The sequence below is a fragment of the Neofelis nebulosa genome, chromosome 4 (genome assembly GCF_028018385.1).
Source record: "Neofelis nebulosa isolate mNeoNeb1 chromosome 4, mNeoNeb1.pri, whole genome shotgun sequence".
NCBI classification, from domain to species: Eukaryota; Metazoa; Chordata; class Mammalia; order Carnivora; family Felidae; genus Neofelis; species Neofelis nebulosa.
In genome coordinates this window covers 21193642-21221012 of record NC_080785.1, presented here as the reverse complement: position 1 = coordinate 21221012, position 27371 = coordinate 21193642, and the positions used below count along the sequence as shown (strand labels likewise).

General features: G+C 49.2%; 1 protein-coding gene across 3 annotated transcripts in view; it reads right to left on the bottom strand.

Annotated features, from left to right (window-relative positions):
• PLXNA4 (plexin A4) overlaps positions 1-27371 on the bottom strand; it is a 448488-nt gene that overhangs the window by 332175 nt on the left and 88942 nt on the right. For all 3 annotated transcript variants that reach the window (XM_058724248.1, XM_058724250.1, XM_058724247.1), the window contains exon 3: positions 21207-21389. In XM_058724248.1, coding sequence (XP_058580231.1) covers positions 21207-21389 — 183 coding nt within the window. The remainder of the gene's footprint in view (positions 1-21206; positions 21390-27371) is intronic.

Sequence of the window (27371 nt, the reverse complement as noted above, 5' to 3'; positions counted from 1 at the left end):
TCACCCCAGCGACACAGGACACACAGTCCATACACTGGGATGATGTCATGACTAAGTCTAGACCACCCACAAGGCAAATGTGTAGCAGTTGTGCTCCATAGGGCTCCCTGAGCTCCATGGGGTACCCCAGGGTCTTGGGGAGACATTAGGAAGATAGAAAGGGAAGCTCTGAAACCACTTCCCCACCCCACACTCCCCCCCGCCCCCCGCCCCCCTCCCCATCCATCAACCTCAATCTGACTTGATTTGTATCAGTTTTATGTTTGGCTCCCATGTAAGGATTTTATTTGAGAATGGCTTCTCTGTCTAAAAAGCTTCAAAATCTTTGCCCTAGAGGCTCTGAAGAACCACGACTGAAGTCTAGGGAAAGAGGACCTTGGTCCCTGGACTGGAGTGAAGCCACCTAAAGGTCTCTTCCCCACCCAAATAATGGTAATGTTTTCATTACGGGGAAAATGCAGTTCAACAGTAACACCACCCAGAATTTCTCTGGACTTGTGGCTGCTGTCCCTGCAGACAAGGGGTTGTCCTATTGCACAGAAAGGCCCTTCTTCCTCTCAAGGCCATGGGGACCAGGCATGTCAGCCCAGGCTACATGGGCCCAAATGAGCAAAGTATGACCACATATTTGGCAGGGCTGTTGGGCAGAAGGTTTGAGGGGAAGGAAGGAAAACAAAAAGACCAAGAGAAGAAAACCTCTCCCTGTGGAGAGGGAGGAGCGAGGGGCTGGAAGAGCACCCATAAGCCCATCTGCTTCTTTTGAAATGCACATTTTTGGAAAAAGAGGAGAAGGCTAGGGAAGCAGAGATACCAGTTTAGAGGCAGACAGTATCCCCTTCTAAGGGAGTAGAAAGCACATGAGCAACACCAGGCCAATCTAGGTATCCACATGGACCAGGGGGCCTGGTCTCAACCCAGGAAACTCAGGAGGTAAGCAACCCAGGTCTCCCCCTGGGAGAAAGAAGCCATCAGCCCGACAGGCAGGGAAGAGCCATCCATCACTGCCTGGCCACCAAAGATCTTAAGGCAAGGAGAATGCAAGTTGGGGACTTGCTTTAGTCCAAGGGACAGATACGAAAGAGAGGCTGGGGTCTGACATCTCTGGGAGGTTGCAGGCCTCCCTTGGGCATTGCAGGGGACCACACGCAGCCTGAGATCAACAAGCATGGGCTTAGACCCAGACCCTGTACTGGCTTTAATCACATAGTCTTGAACCAGCTATTTAACTCCTCTGGGCCTCAGTTTCCTCAACTGTTCTTGGCAATCACAAGCATATCTACTTTGCAGGGCAGTTCGGAGGACTGAATTAATAGAGGCCTATCACCCAAGCAGTGCCTGCACTCAGCAAGCATGAGATAAATGTTGGCCAGAGAGGGCATGGTTAAGCCCCCCTGGCAGTGCACCCCACCAGGTTCAGCCCCTCCAACCGCGTGGGTGTGGGTCAAAGTAGCAGCAGGACGTGAACAGCTCCCCAAGTGTCATCTTCTCTAGGTGTAGCCCCTCCCTTGGGGGCATTCGCTCCACCTCGGAATCCCCATCTTTCCCTTTCCCTGATCCCTCCATTTCCCTCCTCTTTAAATTGTTAAAACATTTCTAAGTTTACCTGTGTGCTCTTTTAGTAAAGTTGAGTTGCCAAACCATTTATCAAGAAGTCCAAATAAGTATGACCATAGATGTAGGTGCCTGTTCACAGATTCTTGGCTTTCTGGGCAGCTAGCGGGAGACTTGTGTTGGGGGAAGTCACCTGGCTAATATGCGTCTTAGCTTCTTAGAGAAATATGCCTTGTCACCACTCTTAGCTGGCCATCAGAATCATTAGCAATTCTCTAAGCAGCTCTGTCAGGTAAAACTGCCCACGACTCGTTTCACACATGGAGAAGCTGGAAGACAGGCTGAGAAGTTATTGGTGGGGAAGAGGGTTGAGGTCCCACGGGCCCTGATTTTCCTGCCTGCCCGCTCTTCTCCTTGAGATTCATCAAGCAACCAAACAAGAGAAGGAGTTCTCACCACCCCCACCCCCCACCGCCCCCCGCCTGGAGTCATCCCCACAGCTTTGCAGAGTGGCTTGTCTTGGGGCCAAAAGAGGTGTGAGGCTCACTGACCTATAATGGGGAGCGCATGGAGTTTGCATTATTTTTCCAGAGCTGAATCAGTCACACACTCTTGAGGCCAAGGTGACCCATGAGGCAAGAGCTCAGGGTTCTGCCTGAGGCCAGTGGCCAGAGTCACTTGCTGTCCCCCTGCTGGGGAGGGGGGAAGGCACGTGAGAGACCTTGGCCTCGTTACAGTCTTACTTCAGCCAACTTGGCCACCGATCCTAGGCTCTGAAAGCCACTCCCAGGCTGCTCTCGCCAAGGCTGCTCCTTGGCACATTTTCTGGTCTGCAGTAGACAGTGGGGAAATTAACACACAGGGAGGGCAAAGTAACTGCCCAAGATCACAAAATGAAAAAGCAGTGAACCAGGGACCCAGTGAACCATGCCCAAAAGAGCATGCCCATAAGCGGTGTGGCAGCACACTGTTTCAGTTTTCCTAATACTTTAAATAACCTCGTCATTCAGGACAGTGGTGTCCAAGTGGTGAAATATGCTATCCTTGGATAACCGCACTGCTGAGAAAACCAGCTTCTTGGCAGTGGGATCCTTGCTTGCTCACTTTGGAATGCCAAGATCCCACCACGGCATGGTTGACATGTTCCAAATCTCTCAAACTTAATGAAACACCTGTCCCCCTAATGCAGAAGGTACCATCAGAAGTAATTACACACAGCTTTCACATATTCACACACACACTTACACACCCAGACCCCAGCTGGCTCATTGGCTGGTTCCCTGGGTATAGACCTGGGTGTGCTCCCTGATCAATCCTGGTGACAATCAGCTGGAAGAGCTCCTCCCAGTTTTCAATTCTCTGGAAAACTGTCACACAAAACTCTAGTCTGGAATCAAATGGGCCTAAGTTAAGTTTAAAGTAATTACAATGGACATAGGAACATTCACACCGTCAACGTTTTAACTCACACACACACACACACACACACACACACACACACACACACGGGATTGTTGAAAATTTAAAATATAATTCATCTTTAGAAGACTCTATTTGGAAATTGTCCCCATTTATTATTTGTAAACTGATGTTTATACACACACCATACATATTCTACACAAATAACTTTTCCTAATCATATTATTTGTTTGCACACTCTATCCCAGTGAAGCCTGAAGGCAAAATTGCTCATCTCAACAATCCAAAGAGCCGAGGTCAGATGGAGAGGATTTTGCCTTATGGTGACAAAGTGGAAGAGGCGGTCAGAACCCCATACAATGTTCCCAACGTCCCTTTCTATGGCTGTTGTGCACTGTGACTTCTCTCCCTCTTCCCTCAAAAGTCGGAGATGGAGAACGGAATGAGAAGACAGGCAAAGGAATGCTTTAGAAGAAGTCATCAAAAATGGCAAACAGGTCCTCCTCAGCTTTTCCAGGAACAACCCCCCCCCCACACACACACACATACACACATTATATTTATGCACATACTGTTACACACACATTTGAAAGGGAATTATATAACACATCAGCTGTTCCTTTTCACAAGCCCAATTGAGATCAGTCCTGTAAGTATAGAAGCTTGTGGTGAGAGTCCAGGGATTTGGGATTTCAACAAGCAGCAAGAGAAAAGGCCCACGCTCTCTGAGGTCAGAACACGGGCCCTGGAATGCTCAGAAGCTGCCCAAGATGCTAGTGCCAAGGGTTTCCTCTCTGGAGCCTCAAACTCTCCACATGCCCAGCCTCACCCCTACACAAAGCTGGATTTTGGGTGAAGAAACGAAATCTAACTCTAAAATGCACACGGGCACACACATACAAAATCTTTTATGTCCATAAAAGGAGAGGGAACATAATATAATACAAGGATGTGGGTTCTGGGGTCTGGATCTCAGTGTCCTTGTGGGGAAAAACTGTAGCAAACACATTTACCACGTGGGGCTGCCGTGAGAGCCCTAGACTTTCACATGTAAGGGCTGGGTAGCAGAGGGCCCAGCACATAGTAGCTGCTCACTTTTCTCTCACCTTCCTCTCTTCCCTTCCCCAGCCTTGACTGATGAAGTAGTGATTTTGACCTTCGCAGTGGATTCAGCTTTCGCTGATGATTACACAGGTGAGCCCAATCTAATCATATGAGTCCTTAGAGCAGAAATCCTCTCCCAGCTGTGGTTAGAAGGGGCAAAGGCTACAGAAGAAAGTCTCCAGAGATGCAGCATAGCTAGCTTTACAAATAGAGGGAGAGGGCCCTGAACCAGGAATGAACCTCTGGAAGCTGGAAAGGCAAGGAAACAGATTCTCCCTGAGAACCTCCAGAAAGGGATACAGCTGCCGGATACCTTGATTTTAGCCCAGTGAGACCCATCTCAGACTTCTGACCTACTGAACTGTAAGAGAATCATCGGTGCTGTTTTAAGTCGGTCAGTTTGTGATAATCTGTTACATCAGCAATAGGAGACTAATACACCCACTACTGGTCTCTGGCGAGGTGCCTGGTGCTCGCTCCCCTCACCCCTCCACAGCTGACTTCCCTGATGATGCTCCCGGTGGAGTCCTCCCAGAAGGGAAGCTCATCTACCTCACCTGTTGCTTCTGTGGGGGCTCCCTGGCCCAGCTCTCTTGCCAGGAGAGCCCTCTCCTTCCATTTCAAATGGCCCTGGTTCCTGATGATGGATTCCCAAGTCTTGTTCTAAATTTCTGGGACCCTTCGAGTCCCAAACTCATTTGTCAGAATGCCAGACCACAGACATGCAGGAGCGTGAGGAGGAGAGAAGCTCTTGCAGGCTCCAGTACCCACCTTCAGCCCCTACCCGGAGGCAGAGTTGCACAACACAAAACCCCAGTGCTTGTGATGCAAGACAACCGCCCACACGCAGGAACAGGGAAGTGACGTGTCACTTCTCACCGATGCCGTGTGCAGTCTCCAACTTTGCTTTATACTAGTGCTTTAAGCCACCACGATCAGGGCAGGGTGGCGGGCACAGAAACACTTTATTCATTTGTTTTGATTTTGAGTTTTATTTATTTATTTTGAAAGCCAGAGAGAGCATGAGCAGGGGAGGGCCGAGAGGGAGAGAATCCCAAGCAGGCTCCATGCCATCAGCACAGAGCCTGATGTGGGGCTCAAACCCACAAACCATGAGATCCTGACCTGAGCAGAAATCAAGAGTTGGATGCTTAGCCAATTGAGCCACGGAGGTGCCCCAGAACCACATCTTCAGAACAGAGAAGCTGGCAAGCCAAAAGGGGAGGAGAGAACTGTCAGAGGAGAAGGAAGTCCCTCTCAACAGACAGCCGTGGTGGCAGAAGCTGGGCACCTGTGGGACTACCCCCCACTGAGCTGACTACCTCCCAAGCCTGCCAGGAACACTGGAACCCAGTTCCGGGCTATCAGCAAAGACAAGTTTAACACCAGTGATCTCATCAGGCAGAACAGCCCCCAGGGCCTCACAGGGCTCTGGGAAGCATCACTTCGACAGGTTGGAAAGTGGACGTCACTACTGGTCCCATAACATAGGTGGAGGGCATAGGGGTCCTTCCCTCCACGCACGAAAGAGAAGCAGGTGCAGGTGATGGCCGGGCTTGGTAGCGGGCATCAGGCTGCATGAGCTGGTGCTTTAAGGGAGTCCACAGATACCCATACTTCATCTGATGTGAGTGGCAGGCAAACATTCTAACTGTGAAGTGGTGGCTTATGTCCCTGTGAACCTCCCCCGTGCTGACACCAGGACATTATGTGACTGAGTATTTATAAATGCAACAGCAGACAGAAGGTGGGGGAGGACTAGAGCTCATTCCCTCTGTTGTTTACTGCAAATAAGACTGAGACCCTGCAAAGGCAGGGGGGGCGGGTGGTGGTGGTGGTGATTGTCCCTTGTCCCTCACAGTGAGTCAGCAGCAGAGAAGGATGAGAGTCTGTCACCAAGTGCAAACCCAAATTCTTGCCATTGGCTCAAGACCCCTCTCCATGGCTCTGCAGTTGTTTTTCTGGCTTATCTTAGCTGGTGGTTTTTGCTGCCCAGGTCCCCTGAGGTTTTTCGGTATGTTCTGTGGGCAGATTTTCTCTTATTCTCTTGAACAAAGAGTCCACAGTGGCTTCTCTAATAGTGCCCAAAAGTCACAGCAGGGTAGTACCAGGAGGGTCCTTTGGTTGGGATAAGGACCCTTGGTTTCTGCTTCCTCAGCCAGTGGACAGGGCCTGACAAACCTCGCTGGTAGAGGGAAGGATAAAGATACTAAGAATAGACATGATACCTTCTCAGATAGAAGGAAATACACTTCTAAATAGCAAATATCGATATTTCTAGAACATAGGGACTTCAGAAAAGAGAGGCCATATAATATTGCTAAAGGTGATGGATAGTGATGGTAAATAAATGTTGTCACATAAGAAAGGCCAAGTTTGCATCCAAACACATGGGGTGGGGGTGGGGGTTACTCCCATGTCAGATTCAGTCATATTAGTGCAGATTGAGTCCCGGAGAACAGGGGCTGCGAGTCTGGTAAATTCCACCCTGGGAAGTGCATCATGAGGGGGCTGTCAGTGAAATAAAAACATCCTGAGAATTTGGGGTGACCACCAAAATAACATCTCTTCTGACAAAGAGCACATACGCATCAACATGGTTGAAAGAAGGAAGGAAAGAAAGTTCTACAAGCAACTTAAAACAGAACTGACAGCGTCTCTTCAAGGAGAGATGCTGGGGAAAGCTGCAAAGAGAAATCGTGACTCAGGGAAAGGATGTACACCTGGAAGTGGGCGTTAGGGCTGCACAGCAGGACCCAAAATGTGGAGGCAAGGTCAGTGCTGAGAGCAAAGAAGCATTAGAGGGGTCAGACCCAGAGCACTGGGCCAGCATCCCATCACACACACACACACACACACACACACACTTGCAGTGCTGGGACATCTGGAGAAGAAACAAAATTAGTTCAGATTGTGAACCATTTATCCTGTCGCGGCAAAATGAGATTTCTTTTCTGCTGTTCTTTTAATTAAAAGTCAACTCATAAATCAAAGACCTTGTTTCCAGGCTGCAGAAGGTGGTAGGAGGGAACCCAAGCTTTTCAGAGCTGAGTGGTACCCTGCCTGTGCCCCCTCTTCGCCCAGGTTATTCACCCATTACAGCATCTCACATGTCATAGCAGCTCAGTGAGTAGCTAAGGGTGACTCAGCTGAGTTTTATCTTTCACCTTCCTCATTGGGCGTCTGAACTTCTGCCAAAGAGATCTTGAGTGTGTAGGTACACACACATACACACAGTGAAACCCCACAAGGACTGGTTAGTGCATCTATTTGGAGCATCTGAGGTTTCCCCTAGAGACTCCCATCTCTGGAGACCTTTCACACTCCTTGCCTGGGTTCACGGGGGTGTTTACATCCATGGATTTTGAAGACTATTCTTAGAAGTTTACTAAGCACAGAAAGTCATATGATCCTCACCATCTTCTTAATTTTTATTATTTTTTTCCTCCTGGTGAATCAAAGAGTGCTCTCCAGATTTGAAGTCCTATTATCCTCAGCTCTTCATAAGAGAGATGGAGAGTGCATATATCAATATGCTCAATGCTCAGAAGGTGAAATTTAATATGGATAAACTATTTGTCCAAAATGTGCTGCCAGCAACAAAGTTGAGCCTTCCTGGATGTCAGTTCCAACTCTTCATGTGACATGCAGGTCTGGTTCCTAACCATGGAGAGGCACGGGCAACCCACAGATACAGACTTTTGGGCATGAAGACTGTGGTGATGCTGAGGAATGAGTGTGGGAAGCAACAGAGTGGCATTCAGTGGCTCCTTTTGTTCCTTGCCTTTCTCTGGCTTAAGAAAATGGCTGCCATGACCATGGAAGAAGTATACTGTTTTCCCATTTTTGAGCTGCTCCTCACCTAAGCATCTTAAAGGGCTTTGTATATCCACACCCACATGCCTTCATACTCCGAAGGGGTTTGGGGACAAATAAAGGGAACCCCTTTACAAGAGGAGGAGTGAAAGGAGAGCTTTTGGCTTCCTGTTCAGTATCTACCCACAATGCCATGGGCCTCTCTCTCACTATCCCCACCCCCACCCCAACCCAGTGACTCCTCTCGGCTCCTGTCCCCTGACAGAGAAAGTCCAGACAAAAGCAAAGGTCCAGGGAGGCACAAAGGTCCCCTTTCCTCTGTCCCCAGACCCAAGCTTCTCAAAAACAATCAAATTTAAAGCAGAGAGATTAAATTATCACTAAGCTAATTATGGGAATCACACTTAGGCTGGCTGCTGGGAAGCGAGGTCAGCAGGCAGGAGGCATTAAAATGAAAGGCAGATGCAAGAAGCACTTAAAAAAGCAACTGGGAGACTCATTACCCCACCCCACCCCCACCACACACACACACACACACACACACACAGGAGAAAGAACCCACTCTGATGTTTGAGACGCTGTCCATCTGGGCAATAGTCAGCACATTTGACAGCTAAATAGCTCCACTCTGTCATCATCTTGAAGCCAAAGTGGGAGAGTCAGAGGTAAACTGATTAGATGCTGTGCTGCTAATTTCCCAGAGAGAACACAAGGGAGGTGGGGCCCAGTCAGAGAGGGTGGCACACGGGAAGACCAGCCCCGGGCTCCAGTGCAAAGAGAAGGGTCTGGCTCCTAAGTGAGCATGCTCGGTGCGCACAGGTACACATGAGGATTAGGTGCATGCACACGTTTATGACATGAATGTGTGTATATACATGGGAGGGCGCGCAGAAACACGCATATGTGGGTATATGTCTTACCTACCTGGAAATAGAAGGTGGAGAGCTTAGAAAGGATAAGAGGACCCCCTCCCAGTATATTTGCAAAAAGGCAACTCCTCCATCAGCTTTCTGTGATTGCTAAGGCCCTCACAATCTCTGCCACCAGCTCAGCCATGAAAATACATATAATTTTCCCCAGTTATGGATGCTCAATGACTCCCATGCATCATCAATATGATGCAAGTTTAAGACATGTCAGCCAAAAAATTGGCAGGCTACAAAGTAAGTTTGAGAACTAAAAATCAATGTTCTTCAAACCAGTCTTCAGGATGGCTTCCTCCCCTCAGGATTCCAGCTCTGCACTTCTTCTGCCTTTTCCAGAGGGCAGTGGATGGTAGGGAGCCCTGATAGCGAGGCCCATGAGGCGGCTGTGAGTAGGGAGCTAGCTTTGGAGCCAGAATGCCCAGATTGGATTCATTGCACAGAGGAATGAAATTTAGGGGCCAGCGGTCCTGCCTGTATCCAGAATGAATTTCAGAATTCACAATTAGAAAAGCAGAGTTTAGAGGGGAAAGTGGGGGGACCTTTGGGGGTTAAGTTACTCAGGGAAAATTAATTTGGGAGGCTCCATTTAATAGTAGGTAAGAGAAATGATCTAATAAATTTGGACAATTTAATTACCTCCCAGAGATAACTGCTGAGCACAATCTGATCTTGGTATTTAAGTAGAAAAGTGCCCTCAGTCTTATGGAAAACTGAATCCAGGGAAATATAAGCATGCAGAGCCTAATAGAAGGAACTGAACAACTCTAGTTTTGGTTTTTGGAGAAAAAGCAAATCACAAAAAAAACAACAACAACAACAACAAAACCAAACAGCTTATGGACAATTTAGTTTTTAAAAAATCTCCAACACCATGTCTGGGGGTGATGATATGAAATCAGCCATATCCTATATTTCTCACACATTTTCTCCAATATTAAGCCAGAAGAGACCATGACCCTGTAAGTCAAGAAACATCCTGTGCATTACAGATGACCAAGCTGATATTTCTTTTGACTCAATGTTGACATTCACATGAATAGTCTTTATGGTAAACTGTGTTATTGACAAAATGTTCTCTGCCCCTCCCGCCTCTCCCTACATATGTATACACCAGGTCTCTTCCTGTGGCATGGTTATATTTCCCACACCACTCATTTTGGTTTTATAAAATAAAATATGAGTGGCAATAATGAGTACTATTTCCAAGAGACAGCTTGAATAGCCATCAGGTAGCTCTACCATTTCTGTTTTCCTTCTGATGGAAGATTGGCATGTTCCAGACAGAAGGGATGCTCTTCAGTCTCTGTCCCAAATAAATCACGGGAAGTACAGCTGCCACCCAACCAGGGTGCACATGAACGTGAGCTGGAAATAACCTTTACTGTGGTAAGCTACTTAAATTCGGGGGCCATTTGTCACCACAACATAACTTAGCCTAAGCTAGCTGATACACTTCCGCACACATCCATGTGCTGTAAGCCTCAACAGTCAGTCTTCAGATACATTTGTTACCTTCAGACAGCACTGCATGGGGCACCTGAAGTCTAAGTGGGAAGGTTTAGACACACCAGGACAAAGATCCAGTGATATTAATAAACTGTTCTTTTACGTGAAGAAAATAAGCAAACTGCTTTCAGAAGACGTTCTCGACTACAGATTTTGAAATCTCTGATTGCCTGCAATTTCTACATCATCAAAACAGCACTGAATAACAGCTCAAATTGATAAAATGGATATATTATGTATCCATTTTGGAAAAGGATCTTTCGTTTGGAAAAGTACTCATTGGTTTCCTTCAATGAGCTCATATGTCTTCCTCTAAAGCCCACGATCTTTCCACTGGATGCAGTGAAATAGTGCTGCTGGAATCCATGCGGCCTGATGCTGCCCAGATCATGGTGGGATCTAGTGTCCCCAGCTGCCGTGGTGGCACTTGAGGTCAACGATGTGCAAGTTCTGGTTTACCCAAGGCCTAAGCTGATTCTGCCCGAAAAACCTCATAGGATCTAAAAGAAATTCACCCTGGAAGTGAGGTATAAAATGTCTTTTCTTCTTCCACATCCAGTATGTCTGAGGGAAGGCCCCAAAACAACTGTGAACATAAAGATTAACAAAGATCGTCTATGTATGCTAATCCGAAGCATTTAAAATATAATTACACACAAGTTTTCAAAAAACCTACTCACGCATTGTGAGAAGTCCCCATAGAGGAGTCCTGTTTCTGGTAGAAAATCATGTTTATGATCTTTTGGAGTAGGCTGAAGAAAATGGAAAGAGCTGAATGATCACTGGAGGAAATGTTGGTGAGCCGGCAGAGAGACTGAGTTAAAGAATTTATAAACTTACAGATCTTAAAGAATAAACCAAAGCTCTCTAACCATCTTCACTGTTATCGAAAACATAAAGTACATGAGACGTACTATCAAAAACATAGGATCTTGGGTATAATTCTACCTGAAAACCCACTGGCATCGGGGCCTCCCACTGGGAAGACTTGAAAAGCAGTAGCACTTGGGTGAAATTCCAGATGCTGTGATGAGAGCAAGTCTTACAGTGGCTTCAGCGTCATCTGGCCTCTCAAGTCCAACCACGGGGGCACACTCTGATTCAGCTGCCCCCACCCCAGCATGCTCACATCTTGGTGGGGAGATGGGAGTAGTTGAGCAGAAAGACAATCCATCCTCCTGGCAAGAGCAGGAGGGAGAGTCTTCTCCTTCCTGTTCTCTTTCCCTTCCACCCTCCTTGTCTCCAAGGCTTCAGGAGCCTTGGGTGGAGGGGAGGGGAGGGGGCTTCTGAAAGAGTCTTCTGGAAAGCAGAAAAACCGGGACCAGGGGAGGCACTGGGGATGCCAGTGTTTCAGTAGCCGGAGAGTGGCCTCAAGGAAGGGAGAGCCTATGGGGTGGGGGAGACCCCTGAGCCAACACTCACTGCTCTCAGACCCACTCCTTGGCCCTGTTTTCCAAATGGGAGCAAAGCAGGTCAACAGAGTAGACCTGGGTCCCCATCCAGCTATGCCGGCAACACGGGATATGATGAAGATTGGCTCCCACTCCTCACCGTCCTGAACCTTGGGCTCTCCAATGAACAATGGAGATAATGCCACCTGGTGATGAGCATCAAGGGGTGGCTTGGGGGTAAAGGGTGCCCCTCAAGTCACTGTCCTCCAGGTCACCAAATCTAGAAAGGAACTGTGGAGGCTGAGCTGTCCCAGGCCTCACTAGTTGTCCTGGGTGAACTGGACAAGAAAATGTTTGCGAGTGGATGTTTGTTTGGCAGAAGTACAATACTACGTAACGACAGGGAGAAATGGGCAAGAGCTGAGAGGGGGCAGTGGAGAGAGGGCTGCGGGCACAGCCAAGAATTCTGGGTTAGAGGGATGGGCATTTAGGGAGAAAAAGAAGCCTGGGATGGACTGACTGGGGGAGGTGGTCAAATGACCAGGAGTGGTAAGGAGACGGTGTAATTAGGTCCTCAGCTCCACAGGGCTTGCAAAGCAGTTCTGGGATCTATGTAGAAGCAGCCATCCTCCAAATGAGTAAAGACAGGGACCCTGGATGACCCGCACGTAATGGGAAAAATCCTCTAGAACCACTACACCCTGTCCTCCAGGCTGTTGGGAGAGAGCATTCTGGTGGGAAGCTAAAGAAAGACAAGGGAACACCCGAGTGTGTCCTGGGCGGCAGGTCAGTGCAAGTGGAAAAGCACAGCCTGTCTGCTTCCCAGAAAGCTCCGGCTCTCCCCAAGGCCCCCGCCCACTCTGCTGCAGGACAGGGCCCAGCATAACTGCTCCTCCAGAGGGAAGTCATGGAGGAGAGAGAGCTTCCATGTAGGTGGGAGTCCCATTGTTTCTCAGGTGGGAGCCTCTTCCTTGGTATTTAAATTTAGCCAGGGTGTTCGAGGACTCAAAACATGAGGGGCCAAGGCTGAGGGCTGAACTGCAGGACAGTGCGGTCAGGCCATTTACATGCAGGGCAACAGGCACGGGGGCGACAGAAGCTTGGATGAGGTGATTCTTCTTTTTCTTTTTCTTTTTTTTTAACTAGGAAACAGACGGGATTGGAGTTGTTTTGGATAGATGAATCTGGCACCATTTATAGGAGAATTAACAGAGGGGAGGGACCTAGGGATGGGAAATCAGTTACAGCCACTCAGGCTTGAGCACAGGGCCCTGAGCCAGGGTAGGGGCAGAGGGAATGAAAGAAGGTTCTGGCCACCAGGCACACTGACTGGGTGCAGGAGGCCAGATGACCACTTCTGCTCATGGTTGTGGAGGTGAGGTTCACCCAGGACAGCACAGCCCCAGTAGAGTCCATGATATTACTATATAAATGGATCAAAGGGCAGATCTTAGATCAAAACATGTGACCTCCGGGGCATTCTTCAATCTCTTGCATCCTGTGTAAAATGGAGGTCATAGAATGTACCCCAAAGGAAATGCTGAGGATTGTGCATGTGGATCACCTAGAACAGTGCCTGGGACTTCTGCCCCCGTGCAAAGCACTCAGGTTCCCTTCCCATCCCCTTTCCTGCCAGCTCCATCCCTCAAAAGTGACCCCTTTCCTAAAGAAGGGTGGTTCCCGGGTTGCCTGGGGGGGCACAGCACAGTTGGTTAAGCATTCAACTCTTGATCTCAGCTCAGGTCACGATCTCTCAGTTCGTCAGTCTGGCTCTGCGCTGATGGTGAGGGGCCTGCTTGGGATTCTGTCTCTTCTTCTCTCTACCCCTCCCCTGCTTGTGCATGCTCTAAATACATACATACATACATACATACATACATACATACATACATACATACATACATATGTAAAACTTTAAAAAAGAAAAAGGAAGTAGGTGATTCCTAGCAAAGCCAGGAGGCACAGATTCTCTAAGGCCATGCAGAGCTCTCAGACCTGACACATCACTCACCCACCATCCTAAACCATCGCTGTTGCCCTAAGATTAGTAGAGTGCCTGGGACTGCCTCTCTGAGCTCCCAGGCCTCCTGCTGGGAGGACAGTCCCTCACCCTCTGGCCCTGGGCACGGCAGGCCACATGGCCTCTTCCTGTTCATCCTCCGGACTCTTGAACACATCTGTACAATCAAACCCCAGGGAGCCAGAAGCAGGATTCAGGGCCCGGGCCACAGCTGTCCCTGAGCCAGGCTGTGCCCCTTCTCACATCACTCACAGTTTAAAAGTATTGGCTCAGGTGCCCCCCAAGGCTCTGACACAGAGCCCTCGTGTGGTAAGCGGCCTTGAAAAGGGTTCCCGTGGCCCCTGCCTCCTGATATCCATGCCCTTGTGGAAGCTGGAAGCCCTTCCTTTTGAGGGTGGGCTGGACCACATGACTGGTAGCTCTAAGGAACAGAATGTAGCAAAGGTGACAGGATGCTGCTTCTGAAATTAGGTTTCAAAGAGACCTGGGCTTTCATGTTGCTCCCCCTCTCCTGTCTCTCTCTCAGCTGCCATGTTGGGTGAGCAGCCTTCATGGAGAGGCCCACGTGGTGTGTGCTGTGTCCAGTGAGGACCTGAGACCTGCCCACAGCCACGTGAATGACCTGAGAAGTGGATCCACCCCCCGTCCAGCCCCAGCCGACACCTTGACTGTCGTCTGTCAGTAACCCCGAACCAGAACCATCCGGCTACACCGTGACCACAGTGTCCTGACCACAGACACTGAGACAACATGTGTTTTGTTTAAGCCTCTATGTTTTGGGGTAATCTGTTAACACCGCAACTAACTAATACCCCTTGGTCACCTGGGGCAGGGTAGAAGGTGTGGAGTGAATACAGCAGGCTTGAGGGAACTATTTTAAAAGTCCCATGAATGCCTCTACGAGAAGCCAAAGCTGCTGGGAAAAACACCGTGACACTCCCAAGAGGCCAGGCACGTGGCCACATTCACAGAAGTCACTTGTGAACAAGTAGGGACTCTAAGCAGACCTCCCAGTCAGAGCTCCGACTGGTGGGTCCTGAGTCGGTCCACCCATCGAAGTGGCTGAGGAAGTGCAGGGATTTCAGGTGACGAAGACCTTCCCTGGTCCTGCCCCTCACTGAGAGCCCTCATCGGTATTGACAGAAAGGTTCTATTCTCCGCTGGTGCAGAATCTGTCCGATGCGAGCCCAGCAGTAAGGGGCCCTTTCCAGCTGGGGGCCCCTTCCTCTTCTCGCCCCTGCTCCCCCCTCTCGCTCTGGTACACCGTGTCCTTCATACTCTTCCATCTTTGTTGTCTTGGTTACATGGCCAGACTCCTGATATGCTGCTAGTTTTCATTTTAATGATATGTTCTTGTAAAGCACAATATTTTACTTCAATTGCATGTGTCACTGGATAAATTCCTCCAGCGTGTCTGGCATTTGAGCATCAGCTGACTGAGTGTGCTCTATGATTTGGGGTGTTTCTGTAGCACTCTCTTCAATTTTAACGTGTTTGCATTTTAATTTATGATCAGGATCATTCTACACAAATGTATATATATATACACACACATATGATTCAAAAAAGTGGCACACGTGTATCAATAAATCTTGAATTGGCAAAGCTCATTTGAGACTATCTCCTTAAATCATGTGCACTACTAATGATCATTTGGAAAATAAAATGACAAATGTTCCTGAGGTAGTATTTTCTGGGGATCTCAAAGTGTGTTTCAAGAGGATGCCAGGAGAAGAAGGAGGCTTTTCCCCAGCTTAAGATGTCAAGCTGCTCTGAGAGTGGGTGAGACCGAAACTCCGTCACGAGGACACCTCCCCCATGCCTGCTCAGGTCTGCTCTGAGCGATCACTTGAGACCCAACCCCCTGCCCCAACCAGGCCATGCAGAGACAGTGGGTGGGCCCAAGGGCAGACTAGTGTAAAGTAGGAAGGAGTAAGAAATGAGTGCCAGTGGGATACACTTATGTACAATGGATGATTGCGCGAAAACTTAATATTGCTCAAGAATGTAAGACACGCCCAAGAGGACATCGACCAGCTCAGCTGCTGTCCACATCTACTGGGTACAGCATGCACAAAAAGACTTAAAACCCAGCAGGGGAGACTGCAAAAGGTGAGAGGTGGATTAGAGGTGGGCAGATGACATGAGGTGCGGTTGGTCCCCGGGCTTAAAGAACTAATGACACAACAGCCATCTCTTAGACGTGACTGACATCAGTGGAAGGAGCGTGATAGTTCCTGGAATATCTGTGATGCTCTTCTGTCTGCAGCTCCTTCAACCTCAGCTCCTCTCCACTTAACCCATGGCTTAAGATCTATACAGGCTTAATCCTTGCAAAGCCAGCAGTGGGAAGTGCAAAAACAACATGACAAAACAATCAGACAAAAATGCTTTGATGGTCTCTTTCCGTAATGGAAATTGTCCAGCATTGATTCTGCCATATTTCTTTTCCCTTCTGCTTGAGTGCCTAAGCACATGCAAACTAGCCAGCAGCTCTGCAGAGCTCACTGACCAAATCCTTTACCAGATACCTGCACCTGTGCTCTAATCTCAGGGTCCCCAGGCAAGTTTGAGTTCCAACACTACCTCTCCATCTGATTTCGTGATGTCTTCACCCACCTGGGAGTCCTTTCTATGGCATGAATTTATTTTTAAAGTTGATTCAGATTTCCAGGTGAATGTTAAGAATTCTCAGACACATTCAGGAAGTTGCAAAGCAGGGGCTATACATCTCTGATCTGATATTGCTCTTTTTTTTTTTAATTTTTTTTAACGTTTTATTTATTTTTGAGACAGAGAGAGACAGAGCATGAACGGGGGAGGGGCAGAGAGAGAGGGAGACACAGAATCGGAAGCAGGCTCCAGGCTCTGAGCCATCAGCCCAGAGCCTGACGCGGGGCTCGAACTCACGGACCGCGAGATCGTGACCTGAGCCGAAGTCGGACGCCCAACCGACTGAGCCACCCAGGCGCCCCCTGATATTGCTCTTTGATGTGAGCATCGCGTGCATACGCACACACACACACACACACACACACACACAGCATCCATTGCTGAGAACTTATGGTCAGAATGACACAGACCCAGGTGGGTCTCCCTCTACCCCACTCTACTTCTGTTTATTTGCCCTTCTTGATCCATGATCAGGGGATATGGAACACAAGCAAACTGATTTCAAAACAGGGTCAAGAAAAAAAAAATTAGGCAGATTGAATCAATGTGCATAATAATTCCCAATGAGAACGATTCTTTTGTGACATCGACTCCTATTGACATTCCATGCAGACACACACTCAATTCCTATCACGAGAGGCTGGTAAGGCTTGGTATGTCACACACCTGGGTACATATCATACTACAAGCCAGTGGCTGGGCCAGCCAGACTTCTGCTTAACCAGTATCCACAAAGTACTCCGCCCCTTAGGTGTGAATAGTTTAACCCAGCGAAACACTCAGGAATGATGCATTCACCAAATGAAAGGAGCAATCACACGTCAAGTGGAAGTTTACGATGTTTTGGCTCACAATGAACACTAGTCTCTCCCACTAATGTCAGGCAGTAATTCACTGCTGAACAGCAGCCATAAAATAGGATCACTTAGTGGTAGGAATGCAAGAGGCAAGGAAAGAGGGTTTCAGCCCAAGTATTTAAGCAAAGAGATTTTTGTCACACTGACCTCATTACCCCATCTTGGGACAAAGATTTTCAGGTTTATACAGACACCCTAAAGCAGATCGGGATGGTGTTTGCCTTAAGATTTTTTACCTGCAGGTGAAATTTGAACAGTCTGTGGGTTATTTCTAAGTTCCTAGGTACCTCCTGGTGTCTATTTATATGTCAGCATTTATATGTCACATTGCTTACCAGCACTTGCCTTTAATGCTCACCATGAAAAAGCTGCCAATACTAGCCATAACATACACACACACACACACACACTCACATACCGGAAAACATAAAAGACATCCAAATTGGCACTTTCCTCACCTCCTTTCCCTCTGCCTCATGTGATGTGTGCACTAAAGGAGTGAAATTATGGTCATCAGAGGCAAGGTTGCAAATGATGGGGACCCACACCTTTCAAACAAAAGGAAAAGTCAGTAATTTTGAGGGCAGCGTATGGATAGCTACAGTCTAGCTCCCAGACCCTGAAACCCACAGCAAACCCCCAAGCCCTCCCACCCACCCTCCCCACCTCGAGTCCCTTGTCATATTGCAAAGAACCCTGCGAAGCCCTTGATACACACAGGAGATTATTACAGGGCTCGGAGAAGACAACTCTGTAATTACGGCTACAGTGTGATCTCCATTATTCTCACCCCCTGGTTGCAGTAGCTCACAAAACTTCCCGCAAAATCCTCCCGTAGCCCCTAAGCATTTCATGGCTGGGCCTCTGCCCAAAAGGTGAATGTGGTCTGATAACCTCTGGGAAAAGCAATACAGAGTCATGGCAAGGAAAGGGGAGTGGTTAGTGCTCAGCGAGCAGGGGTGGTGGGAAATTCTATTGTTCAGAAAAAATAAATAAACTGGCCAGTTTTGCTTTTTGTTATTTCAAACAACAGACTCGGCGGCCCAGCCTTCCTTTCCCAACTCCGACTGTCCCCTGGGCCGGCTGTGCTGAGTCTGCAGCGGCAGTAGCTGAGTTCCAGCAAAACTATTAAAAAGTCTGCCACTCTGAGCTCATGGAGCAGAAAGTTTGGCTGCCCCGATGGCCCAGCTTTCCCCAGGAGGACCACTGGCTCATTCCCCCCACATGACCCTCTCTGCTCTTTACCTCTCAAATGTTTATGCTTCACCAATCCCACCACTGCTCGGGAAATTAAATGGAACATCCCAGGTGGCTGAAACAGAACTGTTCTTATATAAACTCCCCAAAGTAAAAAATGGGAAATGCCGGCGGAGGTTTATAAAGCCTCGAGCCTCCTGGTCAGGTGCCTGTCGTTGCTGGCTGGGCCGACCTCCCGGGACACCGGAAGGCAAGGATCCGCCTACAGCCTACCCCACAAGGATTGTCCCTGTGCGCTCTGTGTGCCCAGACTCCTAGAGGCATCCTCAGCCACCGTCATGGGGATCTGCTGCACTCTGACCTCCCCATCAGGGGCCAGGCTTCCACGGGCACCGGAGAGCCAGCCCCCACTGACCTCCATCCACCCGCTGACCAACAGCACATATTTGCAAGTTGACTGTCTTGGGTTTACAATGCAGCCATGGCCAGGGAGCATGTCTCTTTTTCTCCCCCAAGAGAGAATAACTGTTCTGTTATGTGCACTGAACTCTCAATCAATGTTTATTTCATGGACACCATATTCCGACCAGCTCAATGACCAAAAAAAAAAAAAAAAAAAAAAAGCCTCCTCCAGGATCTATTCAGTCTTGCCAGCAAGTAAATGATCTTGCTGCACCGAGTAGGAAGGTCAATGGGCAGGAATCTTTTAGCATACTGAGGTAAGTTACTTCTCCATTGCACAGAGACAGGGCTCACTAGAGAAAAGAATTAAGGCAGCCCAAATTGTCTTGCTTATTTTTTACTCTCAATAGTGCTTATTCACCCATCGGGCCAGGCGGAGCAGGTCAACAGACATTTCATTGTATGAACTGCATATGGGAATGCCTTTGGTATTTAGAACTCACTTTTCTAGCAAACCAAACTCACTGAATCTTAATAAAGAATGAAATCATCTGAGCATCCAACAGAAACACCCTCGAGGCCCCTGCTCCAAAGCTCGGGTGCTTCCCTCCTCGGTTTATACTGAGGCTTAGCGGACACAATTTCAGCAACTTTGGATACTGGACACTCAGCTCACGGAAAGCTGGAAGCCACAGACGAAGGGAAGAAGAAAGACCGGAGTCGCCCAGGGTTCCTGACAGCAGCTGGAGGTGACGAGCGACGATGTGCACTAAAGGAAGAGGCAGGAGGCAGCGACAACCAGACACGGGAGTCGCGCCAGGACAACGCATCTACGCCTTGCACGCGGCACCTTCTTGGGCGTCCACCAGCTTCATTTCGATGCGTGGGCAGTAATCACAACAAGGAGGCCAAGGTAGCAACAAAACGTTCAACTGTGTTTAATACATTCTTCACAGAGAGGCAGGGAACTATGAAATATAGTTCTTAAAGCTATGTAGATGATGGTTGAGTTAGTCACCGTTTAGACGCGGAAGGCCATACGCTACAATGTCCTGGTTACCTCTTTGGGCAGTACCAGACGGTAGCACACTGCCTGCATCATCCTTGTGGAGCATTATGGCATTTCACCAACACAGGCTTCCTCTTCCAGGTACCACCCATGTAACTACTCCCCACACATCTCCCAACGCACACACGCCTCCCCCTGGCTCTCCCCCTCCGTACTCTCACACACCAGCCCCGCTGCCTGTTCCAAGAGTTGTAGAATTTAAAGAAAGAAATTATTGCCAGGCCATTACACAGTAGGATGGGAGAGTCGGCAAAGTCTTCTAGATTTGCCAAAAGCACTTCCCCTTGGCCGTGTCCAGCTAATACCCAGGAACCCGGCAAAGAGAAAGCAGAGCTCAAGGCTCTCTCGGGTCTGGCAGTGCCACTCTCTCGATGTAAATCACACAATACCCAGAGAATTCCAAGGGAAGCCTATTAAATAAAACAAGCAGGAGCCCCACGTGGGTTCACCAATATTTCCCTGGGACAAGACTACCAGTCAACATAAAACAGGACATACTGCTTAGTCTTAGGAAGGCTTTTGATCCAATCAAGGGGGCTCTTGAGGGCACCAGCTCTAACTCATTGAGATGAGAAGCCTGAGAAGGAGAACAGGTGAGAGAAGAGTCCTGGATAGAAAGGTGCCCCCAAACTGCTGATGGGCCAACATCAGCCAGCACCCGAGGCGAGCAACTTCCGGAGGACGAGGAGGAAAGGCTCAAGTCTCAGATCACACCATTCTACTCCACCTCAAACAATTTCTGTGCTCCAATAATATCCACGGTTTCCTCACCCCATGATCTGGCTCTTAGCCCTGTCGCCAACTCTAGCAGGTCCTGAATTTCCCCCCATCTGTTTCCCTGCATGGATTCCAGATGGATGCACCGGTCAAAAGGGCTGAGGCGAGAGGAAAAGGTACCTTCCTCGCCCCTGCCCACCTTCCCCAGTCACCCAGCCCTTAGAAAGCCTTTGCATTAGCGCACGAACCCAAGATGGACAGAGCACACCATTTAGGGTGGCCTAGTGAGGCCGGGGTAACTCCTCCACGTGCATACCAGCCCTAGGGAAGAAGTAAGTCTGCACATTCACCCACTGTGATGCCCACGATAACCCTCCACCCGGAGGCAGACAAGGGGCAGGTTGTCATTCATGACTTCAAGAGCAACAGATCTCCTTAGCTCAAACTTGTATCACTTGCCCACCAGGCCCAAAGTAGTAAGAAAGCATGAGATAATGTCTATCCCGGCGGGGATAGATTGCCTTCACAATAACCAAAACGACGGCATCTCATTCCTACCTTCTTCAGCTTGCCACTTTTGGTGCCCACGAAGGCCAGAGAGTGATTCTTGTAGACGTAGGCAATGACAGAAGTCATGCGGTCCCTGTCCTCCGTGAAGACGGGAATGCCACGCACCATCTCAGACACGCCCAGGGGGGCATTCATATCCAGGCCACAGAAATTATCATCAATGGTTAAGAGCTGAAAATTAAAAAAAAGAAAGAAAGAAATGAAAAATTAGGAGGAAACATCAGGGCAATAAGCAGAAATACTGAGTCAGGGAACTACAGGGCTAGAAGAATCCTTTTATACAAGAAAAACTCAGCTCCAGGGAAACTAGGTGACCTGTTAACAGTCAACCTAAGTAGGTGGTAGGACCATGGCAAAAAAATACAGATCCCTAGCGTCTCTTTCCTCTCTTGGCCTCCATGGTCTCTCTGCCCCCCCTCCAACTCCTCCGGGAACCATCTTGGTAACTTAGATGGCCCATCATCACTGTCACATCGGAAAGCACTGGGCCAGCACCCATGAGCATGGGCTCCAGGCAGCTCTGCTTAGGAATAAGAGGGAACATGGCCTCCACATCTACCCTTCCTATTGAACAGACCACAGAGGAAGACTCAAGAGTGTAGAATAGAGAACTAGAAACATTAACATGTGAATGACAATATCATGACAGAAGCATGTGTAGACAATCAGTTGGGGAAAGAGAAATAGGGGAGGTGGAAGACTCACAAACAAGTCAACAAACCACAGTGGTACCTCATGATGCCCCATCTCAAGTGCCCTGCCTTTTTCAAAACGACAGTCAAGGTGTACAACCCTGGCCTTGTCATACCTACACAGGCATTTGCCAAAGTGTCTTCTGTGGAAGCCAAGCCCCCCAAGATGCTCTACGAAAACAGGGCTCCTTGGGAAAATTATTTTGTACTGAAACATAGTACATTCTAACACTATGTAGGAGACTCATAACAATTATAGGAAAGGTCTGAAAAGTCTTTTTAAGAAGAAATATGTTTAACATTCCTTTAGCCTTTCCCAAACATTATATTCCCTAAAAATGACTGGGACACCTGTTAGCATTCCTTAAAGAGAATATCCCCAAGATACTCTGTGAGACTCATGGATTCAATTCTTGCTCCTGAATCCCAGACAGTTTCAGGAGCCAGGGAACCAACAGGAAAAACCTTTGGCCCATTTTGGCTGAATCTCGCCCTGTTTTATTCCAGGCTCCCAGATCCCCACATGAGCACAGGGTCACAGTTGGGTTCTGTCCTACTGGGAAGTGGAGAAGACCTTGCCATGGCTGGCAAGGGGCCCCCAGCACCACCACCGAACAGCTCTGGTCTGGCACAGACCTCTCCGAGGCTCTAGGAACCTACGTCGATTTTTCTCTCCTTCTAAGAAGAACTGTGTGGCCTTAGAAGAGCTATTCTGTCTTCCTGTGCTTTTATTTTCCACTCTATAAAGATGAAGGAAACAACCCCTGCTTTTTGATGGGTTTCCATAAAGCCTATAGAGCTCATGCCTGTAAACGTCTTTGGACTTTGCAGAAAAAGGAGTGAAATAAAATACAAGGTGTCACTTTTTTAAAGGCTTCAATCCAGCCAAAGGAAAAGGCATCTGGAGAACCAGCAGGCAGGCTCTTGCCAGCAAAGCTATGTGAAAGCGGCCAACTCGGAGCTTTCCGGAGGCTTGGGGGACCCCTTGGCTCCCTCCTAGAATGGAGGGAGCAAGATTGTCCATCTCAGGAAAGACAACACGCTGAGCATCTAAAACCTCTCCCTGACCTCTCCCCTACTTCTTATCATGGGGGCAGTCAGGGTAGGGCTGGAGAGAGCAGGGGAAGGCCCGGGCAAGCCACGTGCAGAGCAGATGTCTGCTCCACGCCTTTGATCCCCCCTGGCCTTTCTTGCTTGGTCTGGTCAAATAGCCCAGGCCAAACTCGACCCTCAGCTCCTCCCCGCTAAAAAACAATATAAGAAGTCAAAGTTAGGAGCAAGCTTTCAAGGTCTAGTCTCATCTTTATGGTTCTTTCCTAAAATGAGAAAATGGGGGAGGAGGAGACAGGTGGTGGAGGGTAAGAGGGATAGAAAGTAACAAAGAAAGAAAAATCCAGATAAAGGGAGGATGGTGTCTTCTCCCTGCCGGACATAATGGTAGGGTGACCTGCCAGAAAGGCATGTCAGGGGAGGCTTAAGGCATGCTGGGAATCCTCATGGCCTTGCATGTTCCTGCCTCCGCTTCATAAGGAGCCCTTGTCCCCAAGTTTCTTGGCTCTAAGCTGTGCCACAGAGACTTCTGCCATTAGCAAACATATCTTGCCCATTATGAACCATTTACCAAGTAGATAAGGCTAAATGGTTGGCCACGCCACACAAGGAGAAACTAAGTCAGGGAACAAGGCAGGCCATGTCTGACAGTCTCCCACCACCCTTGGCACAAACGCGTGCCTCACTGACCTGGGAGACTTAGGCTCCTCAGCCCCCAGAATTACATTTCTGAGTGGTCAGTAACTGAATACCATTCTTCCCCTTGGCTGAGCAAAACACAAGCAAATAAATAAACAACCATCTACAAAAAGAGTTGGCCAATTGCAGCATTAAATCATTGCTTGCTCAGAGGCAGCAACTCTCTGCCACTCTGGCACCTTGAGCATCAAGGGGTCCAGGGAGAAATGCTTTCATTGGGAAGAAGCAAGGACAGCCCAGCCTGGAAGCCTGGTGGCCAGGGCTTTGCCCGTCTTTGGCTCTTGACAGCTCCCTGAGAGGGAGGCAGCTGGTCAGCTCACCTGTGCCTGACGCTGCCTACCTCAGGGTGTCATCATCAGGCTCCAAGAAGGCCAAGGTTGCAGCTGGAGTTCCCAATGTGACATTGGGATTCCAGGGACAATGATGGCTTTCTCCCACGCCCCCACCTTGCATCGGTTTCTCCCTCTGCATAGGGCCCCAGGTGATAGAGATGTGAGCAAGGCCTTTGACCAGGTGCAGCCCAGGTCTGCATGGATGCTATGGCACAAGGGGTCCTTGCTCTTTGTTTCCTCAAAGCAGGGGCAACAGGAGGGGGGTTTTTAACACTAAAATAACAGAAAAAAAACCACATGACTCGGGTTCACATGGCAGCTTGCTTCCTAACTATACAACTTAGCATTCCTGTTCTCTGAGCCTCACTTCCCCTTGACTGTAAAACAGCAAGACAGGACTGTCATGAGGGCCAGGTGAGAAAACGGGAGTGAAGACACTGGGTAAACTGGAAAGCACTTTGTCAATTCAAGGTGATATTTCATATTAGTTTTTTTAATGGAAATCCGGCCCAGAACAGGGACAGAATGGCTGCAGGGAGTGCCCCTAGCATGGCTCCTGACCAGAGCAGGCTCTCTAAGGACACCACCATGCTGGGTCTGAGCAGCCACAGGGTAATTAGAGCACCAGGGGGAGGAGGAGGGAGGACCCCACAGGGCCCACAGACCCGGGAGGCTGAGGTGTAAGGAGCAGATGCCAGGGCCGTGTGGGCCTTGGAAGAAAAGGCTAATTGGTGAAAGCCTTCGACAGGTGAGGGCTGGTGTGGATTCCAGAACACCCTGGGCAGTGGGGGAGGAGAGTGTCTGCTCTTGCCCTGGCCGAGCCTCCCCTGGGCCCCATTAACAGCAAGATTAGAGTGGCAGCCAGAGGAGCCAGGAGTGGACTGGACCCCACCGTAATCAGGAGCCCAGCCACACCTCTCCCTCAGCTGCTCCACAAATGCCCACAAATGAGCTTTGGCCATTGGTATAATGCTTATTTATTCGAGAGCAGCTTCATTCTTATCAAGGCAAAAATAAGGATCTGTTCCATGAAAATATATGCGGTGTCTCTTTGGGCAACCCTGTGAACAGGCCAGGGCCCACACCCTTCTGCCCCAACCAGGAAGATCTCAAATTCGCTTTCCACAAATGTCCTCACGGGTACATGGCTTATAAATTAAGACCTGTGATCCACAGGACTCCAGGGCCTATGAGCTCAAACACAGGACCATGTTTTATGTGTCTTTGTGGCCTTAGCTTCATAGAAGGTTAAGACGGATGTTAAATTGATGGATGGATGGATGGATGGATGGATGAGCAAATAAAAGCCTGAGTTTCACAGTGGTTAACACTGAGGAACTAGAATCAGAATGTCTAGATTTGAATCCCAGCTCCACCACTTAGCGCTGTGTGACCTTGGGCAAGTCACTTACCCTCTCTGTGTCTCAGCTTATCATTGGTATAATGGGGATAATAATATGAGTATATACTTCCTAGTGCTGTGGTAAGGATTACATGATTTAATGCACGTAGAACACTGTCTGACGCTTCCTAAGTGCTATGGGAATGTTAGCTCACATCGTTTGTCATCCTTAGACAATTCAGACAAGCTTTGGGAGGCTCATGTTTTTAGGGAAATTCATGGTATCTACCTCAGAGAGGTGTTATCACAACTAAGGAGACTAATGTTATCAAGATGAAATTTCAAAAGTGGTACTTCCTAAAGATCTATGAGGCCTATGAGGCTGTAGGAAGGAACAGAGGAATAGTGTAAGATCCAGAACATTTAGCGTTATTCATCAGAAATGCAAATTCTTGGGGCACTGGGGCGGCTCAGTTGGTTGAGCGTCTGACTCTTGATTTCATCTCAGGTCATGATCTCATGGCTGGTGAGATGTAGCCCCAGATCAGCTCCCAGCCAGGTGTGGAATCTGCTTGGGGTTCTCTCCCTCTCTCCCTCCCTCTGCCCCTCCCTTGTTTGCACATGTGCACGTACTCTCTCTGTGTCTTTAAAAAAAAAAGGAAAGAAAGAAACACAAATTCTTGCATGGCCTCCGGATCTATTGGATCGGGACCCCTGGAAGTGAGACTCAGGGACCTGCATCATCGCCATGGAGGTCCCCTTCCTTGCCAGGGGCGCCACAGACCAGGCCCGGGGAGAGAAAGCACAGCCACTCTGAGCAGGCCCTACTGGCCCCGGGACGCAGAGGCCCCACGGCAGCCTCCCCAGCGGTGGTGGCGGAGGTGGTGTGGAGAGCCAGAGCTGACACTCCAAATTACAATCTAATAGCTTCCTGCGCTTCCCTCGCGCACAGCGGCAAAGGTTACCGTGCAATTATGTGTCGCTACATACAAATGACAGAGCAGTTACGGTTACTTTACCAATTACAGGGAAATTGCTCCCACTCCGTAGAGAGACTGGCACTCTGAAAAGCTCTATCATCTCCGCGGAAAGAGGGTGTTATTCTGCCGGCATCCTTCCTGCAACAGCCTCCCCAGGCTCCGGGGGCCGGAGCTCCAAAGCGGTTGCTGGCGAACCCCAGTGGGGAGACTCTGAGGAGACTCTGAGGAGGGCTGAGGAAGACGCCAGGGCTGGGACACAGTGGGGGCATCTCCTCAGGAGTTCCTTGGCATTGCCCCCAAGCCCCACGCCCTGGTGACACATTCATAAAGAACCACTGTCACCTGATACCTGTGCCAATCCACTTTGAAGGCCATGGGTGATGAGGTGGGACACGATCTGGTCCTGAAACCACCTCTCACCCCAGCTAGCGTGGCCCTTAGTCTGGTTCCTGCTGGCAGCTCCCCAGTCAAGTGGAACAGTCGCGGCCCCGCCCTCGGTTGCCCCGCCTTTGCAGAAACCCCACATTGAGTCCTTATTATGGAAAGGTCAGAACTAGGCCAGAGCTCAGTGATCCAAATGTGGTGCTAATGAGGTAAAGGTCACCAGGTCCATCCCCCTGTGGGCCAATTAGCTCAGCTCTAGGACACAGCCTGTTCCATAGCCACAGGCTGCCCCCCTTACCCCGGGCTGTTTACAAATATCCCAAATTGATCCAAAAGAGGCCGACCAGGTGAGCCAGCAGGGAGGGACAGATACAGCCAACCCTGCCAAACAGGGACCCAGCTGCTCTCGGTCGGCGTGGAAATACAAAGTCAGGCCTGGTCCTCCCTTGCTCCGTGGGCAGCTCCTGGTCCAGCAAAGAGAGGAGTCCTTCCATGTGGGAGCACACCAGCTCTCCTGCCCTTCCTGAATGCAAAAGTAGCACTCAACCTCATGCAGAGAAGTTCTGAGCACCCCGGGATCCCCGCCACAGAGCTGGAAGGCCAGACCATCACACAAGGAGAGAAGGTGCCAGAGACTTGCCCAGGCTCACCCTCTGAAGAGCCTTGTGTTGGGC